The 12,312-nt window shown below is 38.2% G+C and overlaps 1 protein-coding gene across 2 annotated transcripts in view; it reads right to left on the bottom strand.

The window, feature by feature from the left end:
* Nucleotides 1-3,027: 3,027 nt before the first annotated feature.
* Nucleotides 3,028-12,312, bottom strand: part of ATL3 (atlastin GTPase 3) — a 40,383-nt gene continuing 31,098 nt past the window's right edge. Inside the window, exons 8-12 of one of the 2 annotated variants that reach the window (XM_008567449.1) lie at nt 7,517-7,644; nt 6,854-6,910; nt 5,667-5,738; nt 4,442-4,873; nt 3,028-3,643 (exon numbers count right to left, since the gene is read on the bottom strand). In XM_008567449.1, the coding sequence (XP_008565671.1) occupies nt 3,557-3,643; nt 4,442-4,873; nt 5,667-5,738; nt 6,854-6,910; nt 7,517-7,644 (776 nt within the window). In that variant the 3' untranslated portion in view covers nt 3,028-3,556. The remainder of the gene's footprint in view (nt 3,644-4,441; nt 4,874-5,666; nt 5,739-6,853; nt 6,911-7,516; nt 7,645-12,312) is intronic. The other variant, XM_008567448.1, reaches the window with a different exon arrangement.

Here is a 12,312-nt window from a genome sequence, read left to right as displayed (position 1 = left end):
ATTTAAGGCACCATTTTCATAAGACAGGTAGAACATTGCATATGACCTGCTAAAGAAACTGAATGCCAGTACAAGGCAGTATTTGTGTGTGTGTCTGTGTGTGTTTGTCCAAAGCATCTTACTACATGTAAAGACAAAGAATAAGTAAAACAGAAACAATATCCACAGGCAATTTTACCAAGTATAAAGTAAGTGTTAAAACATAAACCTCCATGGAACATACAGTTCTTGGGATATACTGCTAAAATAAGGTATGACTCTGAACATGTTTTATCATCATACATGCTAGTTTACCCTCATTTTGTCTACAAACCTATCTAGAAAGATTTCTCAGTGAAAGAATCAAAACTATTCTTTTTCTATAATAAGCTAATGAGAAGTATTTTAAAAATTCAGCAATATTTAACTTCTGAAATTAGTTATTTTAATAGAAAATTCTGGAAACCTTTTATGTTAATAGGAATGTGCTTCATTTATTGTTAGGATTATGCAAATTAAAAATTCCTGCATACATGGAAAAGCCTGCCAGGAGCAGCAAATCAACAAACACTCACAGTCTGAACTCCCACATAACGTCCCTGGACCCACAAATGAAAGGCTGAGAGAAGTTAACAGGTATAAGACATTCTTTTCAACCCTATTATAACTCTTCTCAGGACTATTTATATAGCCAGCAATAAGAATGCATCTTTTATTGAAAAAGCTGATATAAAATCATCAATTTATTGTCTTCTCTTTTGAGAAAAGAGGCCAAAGAAAATTCATAAGAACCCTAAGAACACTTTATATTTGCAGAGGCAGAGTAAGTTAACTAACAATAAAGACAAAAAAAAGGAGGGAGAGAGGGTTTCCTCAAGGTAATTAAACCACGGTTATTCCTTTATAAGACCAACACGGAAATAGTGAATTTAAACAAAAATTAAATCCTAAAATTTCTCTAAATCATATATTATCACTTAAAAAAAAAAATAAAAGACCTAATACTTAAGTATTAGAATGAGTTTCAGAAACATTATAGTGGATTGAATTATGTCCCCCTAAAACTCCCTGAAGCTTGAATTGCATCCCCCAAGTTTTAGAAAGTATTAGAAACTCGGCCCCCACTGTGCCTGTTAAGAGGTTGGGAAATCCTATTATGGTAATTGAAAGGTGGAGCCCTAAAGGGGTGATTGGATTGTAGGACCGTGCAGTAATGAATGGATTATAAATGGTAGTAAGGAAAAAAAAAAAATGGTGGTCAGGGGTGTGGTTCCAAGGGCTTTAAAAAGAAGAGAGTCTCTCTCTGTTCTCTCTGCTTCCACCATCTCGCAATATGAGACCACTGGGTCACCGTTGCCACCACCAGATGGACTTTGGACTTCCCAGCCTCAGAAGCTGTAAGCAATAAATTTCATTTTCTTGATAAATTACCCAGCTCCAAATATTTTGTTATAAACAACACAAACAGACTAATACACACATCATCCCTTCTGACAATTAAAAGTAGGACCACTTTTGACAATTATTCTGAAATCTATAAATTTACTTATGAGGGCATTAAAAGCTCAGTATCTCAGTATCTGTAAGCCCTGCTAATAAGTATGAACTTTCAGAGATATAAGAGGCTACCTGAAAATGTACCAAAAATTTAAGAGCAAACTTTCAATTTAATAGTCAAAGCATAGCATCACTAATAAGTAAACAGTTTTTAGAATAAGCTGAAATTTCTCTAATGTAATGGCAAGTGAATAAAACAGCAAGAACTTCAGGGCAAGATGGTACATAAATATGAAAAATATGTAAAATGCTTAGAATTCATTCAGGACTTATAAAAATACTTAAGTGATAAAGTGTTCGTCAAAATAAAATTCTTTGATAAAGAGATTACATGCTAGAAGAGATTTCCTTTTTTCTACCTTCCATTCGTACTTTATGTACATAAAACTTACACTCAGATTCCACCTAAGCTCTCCTACATCCTTCCCACAACAAAAATTTAATTATTTCAAAATTCAAGGCTGGGCCGACCCCGTGGCTCACTCGGGAGAGTGCGGCGCTGGGAGCGCCGAGGCCGCGGGTTCAGATCCTATATAGGGATGGCTGGTGCACTCACTGGCTGAGCGTGGTGCGGACGACACCAAGCCAAGGGTTGCGATCCCCTTACTGGTCACAAAAAAAAATTTAAGGCTCACACACCTGAATGCTTATATAAATACTCGCAGGCAAGTTTTAAGAAGTTTTAAAATCTATAATAATTAACCATTATAAGTCAAAGAAAAGAGCAACTAACAGATAAAATGTTTTCATAACATAATAAAGATAAATAAAAACGAATTTTTAGATATTTCGAGATATTGTCTGTATTTGGGTAGGACTTTGGTCCTTACTAAGCCAAAACTATTTTAAAGCTACCAGACTAGCCAAAAGTAAATTTAAATAAAGTAAGATTCACTAAATAAAACTGACAATTTTAGCTTCATTATTAAGACCATTAGTGCATAGAAGAATGCAAATAAACATGTTGAATAAAGACCTTAAATCGGGTTATTTAACATTAATTACTGCTAAGCCACATGAAATAAGACATCAGTTAAAGGCAGTAATATTTAGTGATGCCTTTCCTCTAATCCTTAATAAAGTTCTGTTCTTATACAGAACTCAAAAACAAAACCTTTCAAATGACAATTTGTGAGAGTCATGTATAACATACATATGTATATAAATCTACAGTGAACCAGACCAAGGCACAAGGCACAAGTTCAAGTGACTTATCAGAGGTCACATCACTCGTATAAACTAAGCTTTTTTCTTGAAGTATCCAGTTCATTCTTTTTATTATGAGCCACTCTGATTTTCAAGGCATGTTTGCCTCTTTTCTGGAAAGAAGCTATGGAAACAAACAAAATAGAGCCCATTCAACAAAACTGTCAGCCTGCCAGGTAAAAGACCTGATATTTCAGACTAGAGTGTATTTAAATACGATATGATTTTTCCACACTATATGGCAAACAGAATTTTCTAATAATATAAATAAGATTTTTAAAAGTGTAATGGTATCATATTCAGTTAGTCTTTATTTCTGAAGCTCTTCCAAGTTTTGTAAACTTTTAAAAAGGAATCCCCCTCAAAAGAGTAAGGTGTAAAAGAACTGGTAAGTTTCACCCCAAAACAGCATCTTCCATGAAGTTAACCTCCATCCCCTCCCCACTATGCCCGTAAAAGCATGGATTCGATCTTAAAAGGCACTAAGTGGCACATAAAGGACTACATTTCCATTTTTTTCCTTTACCTTTCACCCCCATAAAGTGCACAAAGCAGAGAGCAATAAGAAAACAGACACAGGCCTAGATCTCTAACAGCAAGGAAAAGAAATGCTTTCAACAGAAATGGAAGTGTATCTAAGAGGTGAAACCACAGGAGAGGTCAGCTCATTTATTACAGTGCTGTGTTTCAGCTCTTTCTGGATGGTCTCAGATCTGCTGTTCCTCTGGACCTGGACCTGGACCTGTGGCCATGGCAGAAACCCAGAAATCAGAAGGGGCAGGCCGGGTTCTTGTTGGATCTTCACGTTAAGACACTATTGAGCTTTTTTATCCACGGGTGGTCTCCCAACAACTGCATCCCTCACAGCAGCCTGAGTGGAATTACCGATATGAGAAGAAGCCTGCAAAAGTCCATTTATTCAACATGTCAGTTAATAAAATATAATACAGCATCAAGAGACTAAGTCTTGGAGATAAACTTTCAAAAACCTGTCTCCATTATCAGTATGTTACAGAAAGTAGGGGAATGAAAATGCAGGGGTAAGAAAGAGGAGGCTATGAGAGCAGATAAGTCCCAGAAGAGTGAGGTGAGCATCTGCTCTGTAACTGGGGTGGGGTGGGCAGCTCCTCTGGCTTCGCAAACTACTGGCCTAACTGATCTGTTCATGTTACTCAGAAAAAAGAAATAAATCAGTCTCAAAGATCTATAAAACTGAAGATCACATCAATGTCAAAAAACTACTGGCTATTTATAAGAGTTTAAATGAAGGAGATACCATCCATTTTGTAATCCAATAGGACTCAGAACATTTTGTTAAGTTCATATTTTTTTCAAAGCTTGATTTTCAGTGAAGCAAATTAATTGGTGGGATGGATGGGGAAGAGGGACTACCATACAGGAATTGTGTCTGAAGAGTGAGTAACTAGAAGTTTCCCATGAAGAACACAATATGTCTACACTGGAACTTTTTTTTGCATTAAAGGGTCATTTTTAGGCATGGAAACAAAATATTAGGAGAATAAATACTGATACCCTAATAAAGTATAATAAAATGTAAAGACTATCAGAAAAAAATGACCAAGGGAAGCTTCTCATGCCTACTTTCATTATGAAATTCTTCCAAACTGAGATATTTTACAACAGAAGCACAAGTATCTGTCCATTACAACCCTCAGCCTCCTCAGACAGCACCACTTACCTGCTCTAACACATATGCTGCACCAAAATCGATCGCTCCGCCCAGCTCACGATACTGACCAGAATACCTGATGTACCCCCAGGTTAGAAGTGCTATTAACAGCAATCCAACCATACAGTTGAACAGCTGGGCCACAACTTCTAGACCAACGAAGCCAGTGAGGACTGAGGCTATGTACAAAGCCACAATGCCGGTGAACAGCACTGCAGGGGTTCGGAAGGTGCTGAAGACGTTCTTGCTACCATTGTGCTTGCAGAAGTTCTCATACAGTTCTTTGATTTCCTCCTCCAGCTCCTGCTGGTAACGAAAGCTGAAATCCTTCCCGCCCATCTTCTTGATCTTCTTAAAATGGTCCAGGGCAAGTTGCTTGAATTCGCAATGCTTCTCCTCTAGAATGTCTGGAGATAAATAAGGTTTCTCTCCTCCACAAACCTAAAAAGAAGAATGACGCAGTATGTTGAAGATCCATTTAAAAACAAGGGCAAAGGGGCCGGCCCGGTGGCGCCCGAGGGTTCGGATCCCACATACGGACCGGTTCCCGCTCACTGGCTGAGCGAGGCGCGGGGGCAACACCGAGGGTTGCAATCCCGTTGCTGGTCCCCGGTCCGGTACGGGGGCAACACTGAGGGTTGCGATCCATTGCTGGACACGGAAAAAGACAAAAAAAAAAAAAAACAAGGGCAAAATAAAACAAGTGCCAGAAAAGACACTGAAAAAGGTTAGAATGTTTTAAGATATTAGAAAATAAGATGTTGGAAGTTAATTCTTAAGATGAGCAAGACCAATAAAGTCTGGGTTCACTATCTCTGAAAAGCACACTTAAATAACCAGGGTGATATTAATCAGAAAGAGGAGTGAAACCATAAGAAAGCGTTAATTAGAAATGGTAATAGGGCCGGCCCATGGCTCACTTGAGAGAGTGTGGTGCTGATAACACCAAGGCCACGGGTTCGGATCCCTATGCAGGGATGGCTGGTTAGCTCACTTGGGAGAGCATGGTGCTGACAACACCAAGTCAAGGGTTAGGATCCCCTTACCAGTCATCTTTTTAAAAAAAAAGAAAGAAATGGTAATAATTAGAAGGCCCCAATTACCAGGATGAACTGAATACAGTTTTGTTGCCTCACCAACATAGGATAAATTAAGTAGAATCAAGTTTGGACTTTTGAAGTCAGCAATAATCCCAAGATACAGACATTTAGAATAAGACATATTCCCCACATACCTCTTCCATGTTGTTATAATAAATGTCCTTGGCTGAGGCTGCAGCTGCTAAATTGTTAGCTTCGGCAGTGGCCTTTTAAGAAAAGAAAACATGAACTATAAATCCTTCTTTTAACATTCTCCCACAAATAGCTAAATGAAAATCTCCTCTCACTCTACTCCCCATTCTTACTTTTTTATTAACTTTCTGCTACTTTTTTGTTTCCATAGTTCAACTGATGAAATAAATTACATCTTTTCTGCCAGATCTTCCACAAAAAAGTCTGTTCTTACACATAAGAATCTTTAGCATAAATTAAACCTCCAGGACTGGCTGGTTAACTCAGCTGGTTAACAGCATGGTATTATAACACCAAGGTCAAGGGTTCGAATCCCCATAACACCATAAACACAAAAAAGTCTGTTCTTACACATAAGAATCTTTAGCATAAATTAAACCTCCAGGACTGGCCGGTTAACTCAGCTGGTTAACAGCATGGTATTATAACACCAAGGTCAAGGGTTCGAATCCCCATAACACCATAAGTAAAATAAATAAAACCATCAGAGATAAAAATAAAATAAAATAAATCCCCTAAAATTCAAGGAAAATATCATTTCCTTGCTTCAATTTTAAATGTAAAAAATAGATGTAAATAAAAAAAGAAAAAAAAACCTTATCTTTACAATGTTAATCCCAGGCTCTGGTTCTCTCTGTGAAAATGTTTTGCTACTAAAGAAATCAACATTTGGTAATAAATGCCCTTACATTCAGCATATGAAAGCCAGAAATTAAATGTTCTAATCAAGTGACATTATCTAGTTGATAATTAAAAACCTGATTACTGAATAGTAAATAGATACATCAGAACAGGTTCTATTAAGGTAAACAACAGACGACAGAAATTACTTGTCTCACACCGTGGGTACATTTTACCTGGGTATACAACAGTGTTTTCCAAAGTGTGTTTGGTGGGAAGACCAGGCCCAGTGAGGAGAGGTTATTCTGTCTTAACTGTACCACCATGAATACAGGCAAGAAAACCAGAAGGCAGGCAGCCACACTGCTGCAATATTTGCAAAAAATTAACCTGAGAATAATGGGAAAGAAGAGCAATCGCATTCTCTTCTGAAAGGACTCTGCTTACTGCATACGGGTCAACTAAAGTAATTAAAGGATATCATTTAGGGTATCAAAGAATTGCTTACCTGAAGCATGGATTTAGGGTGAGGCAGATCTTCTCCTTGGTAAATTTTAATATATGCCTTAGAATATAAACATACAATTATTGAAAAGCCACTGTCATATTTTATTCGTAGTTTCATTTTTAGAAAGTGACCATACAACTGCATTTTCCTAAACACCTAGATCAACCAAGAATTAGCAAAAACACAACACACCTTTGAATGCATGTTAGCATTTTTAGTTAACTAAAAATGTTCTCAAGCAGCACAAGCCTACAAAGGCTAGGATTCCCATCAGACTCCCCATGCACACTGGCCTCACCACTACCTGTGGGCAGAGTGACCATCCGCCTTGAGATAATCGTGTCACATCTAGGTGCCGTCTCTTCCTACTCACAGCAACTTCCTAACCACCTCCTGTCCAAACCATCTTCCTTGAGGAACAATCTTCCTTTAGCCACAGTAATTACTCCTCTAAGAGAGTGCAAAGAACATCCATTTGGTTCTTACAGCGATACTGCCACCCAGTGGCCCACTCCTGGAAAGACACTGAGGTCTGAAAATTCCTCTCACCATCTCTCCAAGGAACATATCCCCTAAGTTTCAAAATGTAATTTAAGTTGGCTTACAACCTAGATCAGTTTTACCAAAAAATCAAAAATTTGAATAATTAAAACCCATATTTACCTTAAAATACTCCAATAGTCCCCGACAGGTGACTTTTGAGCCATTGATCTCCTTTTCCATTAACTTAGATGGATTTAATACATATGGTATCAGTACCTGTAACTGCTCTTTAAATTCACCAGCAATATCTGTTCACAGGACCATGAGGAAGGAAACAATAAGCCAAAAAGCTTTATTCAACCTTTCGGGATTTTAAACATGTGAATGTATTATTTATTTAAAAAATACATTTTTTGTGTGGTTTCAATTTTCATCATACTGAAAGAATGAGTGTTTCAAAAATATCTCACAACAAACTAGCAGGATACAAATACTATAGATTGCTATTTTACCAAGTTTTACAGATCCTAGGCTATTCATGTTTCCATGAAGGCTATACCAAAATAATAGTTTTAAAATCAGTATAAACAAAAACTGTCTCATAACCGTTTCAGTCTCTCATGGTGTCACAGACGACTGTGCCCTGCAAACCCTTCTGTTTAATTTCTAGCTAAACTACTCAGTAGTTACTGTATTAGGCTCCCTCCTATAGTAAACAGGAAAAGGACAATATTCTTTATGCTGATGACAGTCATCCTTTGATAAAAAGGGGTCTCAAAATGCAGCTAATCTCCTAGCCTATTACTGCAAGAAGCAGCAGCTTAGCATCAACTACACCAAAACTCAGATCATGTTCGGCAGGCAGTCACCTCTGAATAAGTGGTCAATCTTTAAAAATAAAATAAAATCACTAAAACAATTCCTAATGTATTTGGGAGAACATTTGCAGAAATAACTTCAGAACGTAGTTCTTATTAAATTTAAATGTTCTACAGAAACTACATTAAAGTCCTTTTATGGATTGGCCCTAAACATTCTCAGGCACTATAATATCTTTTCCAAGTTATACGGAACAGGACTGCAGTTTCTCAACCAAGTAACTGTACAAGTATATACCTGAGAAAGTACAATGTCTAGGGTGTTTTGTTTTTGTTTTTGTTTTTTTTTAACTCTGAGAAATACATCAGCTCTACTTACAGGTTTCCCAGAATAGTTTGGGTGGTTCTCAAAGCTAGCACTTGCTGAATCACAAATCATCTGCTATTTGAAATTTATCATCCAATTTCCTCCTCACTCAAAACTCTTCAGTATCTTGGCTAAAAGATTCCCTAAAATTACAAAGTATCTATCTCTAAATCTAAAAAGTACATAAACCTTTGCAAAGCTAATAATAATTCTTTCTTCATGTGCAATCTTCATAATAACCGTAGTCCCTTAATTAGACACATATGGCAAACTATTAACATTTTTTTTAGTGAGGGAGGTAAAAAATTTGTTTTTCAAATCTTTCCATTTAAAAAAGTACCTATAAATATATATTTTTAAATAAGTAGGACCATACCACATTTGCTACTCTGCAATCTTTTTACATTTAATATATATATCACAGACATCTTTGTATATAAATACATACAGAACCACCTACCTTATCCTTTTTAATGACTACATTTTATTCCTTTGTGCAGATGTACCATAATTTAACCAATTCCTCATAAACACACATTTGGGTTGTTTCTAATTACTCCCAATTATAATAATGCTACCACAGTGTATATCCTTGGACATACAAGAGTACTTCAAAAAGTCTGTGGAAAAATGGAATTAAAAGATAATACGAATTTCCCCATGAATTTCTGAAGTACCCTTGTATATTTTTATCCATTTATTTGAACAGTTCCTTAGGATAAAATTTCTAAACACAGAATATTGGATCAAAGGATATGAACATTTTTAATTTTGATACTGCCATATTGCTATCCACAGACTATAATTTATATCAATATATTTGTGCTTTCTTGATTATTGTGATGCTGTACATATTTTCATTAACATATACTGACCATTTCTGCTTTTTGGACTTACTTTATCATGTAAGAAAGAATATTTAAACTCTATAAATATATTTTATAGTTATATCTTGGATGAGGGAACCAAATAGTGTTTATGAGACTAATGATTGCTTATACAGAATTTGTTCCCTATTTTATAAATATAATAAAGATGAAACTTTAATCGTTAGCACGCTTAATGTTTCATGATTAAACCATTCATAATCTGTATGCACGCACAGACACACGCACGCACACGTACACACACAGTGGATTGAACAGTGCCTTCCTCCCTGCCCCCACACTTATTCACTTGGAACCTCAGAATGTGACCTTATTTAGAAATAGACTCTGCAAATGTAATTAGCTTAAATGAGGTCATACTGGATTAGGCAGCCATGTGACAACGAAGACAGAGATTAGAGTGATGCAACTACAAGCCAAAGAATACCAAGGATTGCCAGCAACTATCAGAAGCCAGGAGAGACGTGTGGGACAGGCTTCTCCCTCAGATCTTCCAGATGGAACCAACCTTGGTTTTAGCTTCTGGCCTCACGAACTGTGAGGGAATAAATTTCTGTTGTCTTCTTAAGCCACCCAGTTTGTGGTAATTTGTTAAAGGCGGCCAAAGGAAATACAATATCCATCCCCAAAACTGATACAAAATTTCAAAAGCCAGGATTACAGAACTTACAAAAATTCTGCCTATTTCCTGAGTGATAAAAATGAAACTGAATTTAAACAGAGAATGCTTTGAAATATTAAAATGCTTGAAAATATGGAAGAACGCCACTTTTGTATGTTTATACCTGATAACCTGAGACCACCTTGAGGCAAGAAGGGTTTGAGGAGTCATTCTAATCCATCCTCTCCTAAACATCCTGCTGAGGACTGAATTGTGTCCCTCAAAGTCCATGTATTAGAAACTTAACCCCCACTGTGACAGTGTTAAGAGGGTGGGAAATCCTATCATAGTAATTGAAAGGTGGGGCCTTGGAGAGATGATTATATTGTGAGGACCATGCCTTAGTGAGTAGATTAATCCACTGATGGTTTAATGGTGGTCGTGGGGGTGTGGTCTGATGGCTTTAAAGGGAGAGTGCGTAAGAAGCTCTCTCTCTTGCTTCTTCATTTCTTGCAATGTGTTACCCTGCATCACTGAAGACACCACCAAAGAAGGCCCTCACCAGATGCGTTCCCTGGACTTTGGATTTCCCAGCCTCCATAACTGTAAGCAATAAATTTTGTTTTCTTACAAACTACCCAGTTCCAGGTATTTTGTTATAGCTACAGAAACGGACTAGTACACACCCCTTTTAAGAATTCCACTGGACATTTTCCCTATCACTGATGAACAAATCAGAGTTTAGGTTTGGTAAAAGTATGACTAACAATAGAGCATTATAACCCTAAAAGAATATACTACACACTCATACAAATGCACACTTAACTTTCTTTCCCTACTCAACTCTGAAAATTCCCTTGCAACTGCTTTTTAGGTAAAAGGGTCTTGCCTAAGCAGATTTCTCTCCTAAACACAGGTCCGATTCTTGGATTTTTCAACTGCCATATAACATTCTCCTCTCTTCAGGAAAGCTGTCGATAGTTTGGATGTGCTGTCCCCCCAAAACTCACGTGGAAATCTAATCCCCAATGTGGCAGTGTTGGAAGCTGTTTTGAGTCTTGGGGCCATGAATGGATTAACACTTTCCCTGGAGGGTTGGGGTAGTGAGTGAGTTCTCACTTTGTTAATTCCGCTTTATTAGTTCCAGGAGAGCTGGTTGTTTATAAAACCCTGGCACCTCCCTCTCTCTCTCTTGCTTCCTCTTGCCATGAGATCTGCTTGAACCTGCCAGCTGCCTGCCATTTTCCACAGTGAGTAGAAGCAGCCTGAGGCCCGGAGACCCGCACCAGATGCAGCTGTCCCAGAATCATGAAGGTGTAGGGTTACAGCAATAGCTACGCTAGTTCTCTGGTTAGGGCTATTGTCTGAATCCTGCTGACTTAGTCAACCGTACTGCAGGTTAAGGGGTTATGGCCCACAGACCCTTCAAACTCGTTGTACAGACTGGGTCACCAGACCCCTCACACACCAGGCTGGGTCACCAGACCCCTCCACACGCAGGTCCACAAGCTAGGTAATTGGGAAAGATCCCAGGAGCCATTGGCACATGAGTTCAGTCTTCAGCTTACTCAGCAAGGGCAGCAGCTTACAGATCTGGCAGCGGCCTCTCGGGGCATCTTGGGGGCTCTGGCAGCAACAGCCTCCAGCAGCAGTAGCAGCCTCCCCCGTGGCACCCTGGGGGCACGGGGGAAGGGGGGGACTAGCAGCAACAGCAGCGGCCTCCCCAGGCCCCCCCCTCCCCGGGGCATCCCAGTGGCCATGTGGATCAGAGCCACTAGTCCTTTATACTTAAGTCCATAACCCAGGACACCTGGGTGCACATGTGCAATTACATTAGACAATAATCAAGGAACACCTGGGAGTTCGTGCATATTTACATCAAATGCTCGGCAAGATTCTGAACACCTGAGGGGCCCTGACCATTTTCCTTCACTTTCCCTACAGAAAGTAAAGTTTAAGTCTCTCAAACCCAGTTTCTTTTGCAATATTAAGACCAGCTGGAACATAATCTTGAGGTGAACAAGTACATTAATTTTCTTAGACCAACTGAGTCAAATAAATTGAAAACAATGAACTTTATATTTAATATGAGGCTATGAAAAACTTCCACTTTGAAAGGCAATTCTGCTGGTAACTAAACAGTATATCTCCTCTAGATGATTTTCCCCATATAATGGAAGAACTTCTATTTTAGCACAGTATGGCTGTGGGGCAACAAGGATCTGGAGGTGAATCTCTGCCCCACCACTAACTCACTCACTAGCTGAGCACTTTGAGCAAGTTACTTAATTTTCCTTAACTTT

Source organism: Galeopterus variegatus, unplaced genomic scaffold (genome assembly GCF_000696425.1).
Source record: "Galeopterus variegatus unplaced genomic scaffold, G_variegatus-3.0.2 Scaffold319, whole genome shotgun sequence".
NCBI lineage: Eukaryota > Metazoa > Chordata > Mammalia > Dermoptera > Cynocephalidae > Galeopterus > Galeopterus variegatus.
Note: the sequence above shows the minus strand (reverse complement) of the source record. Positions and strands in the feature narration are given on the sequence as shown.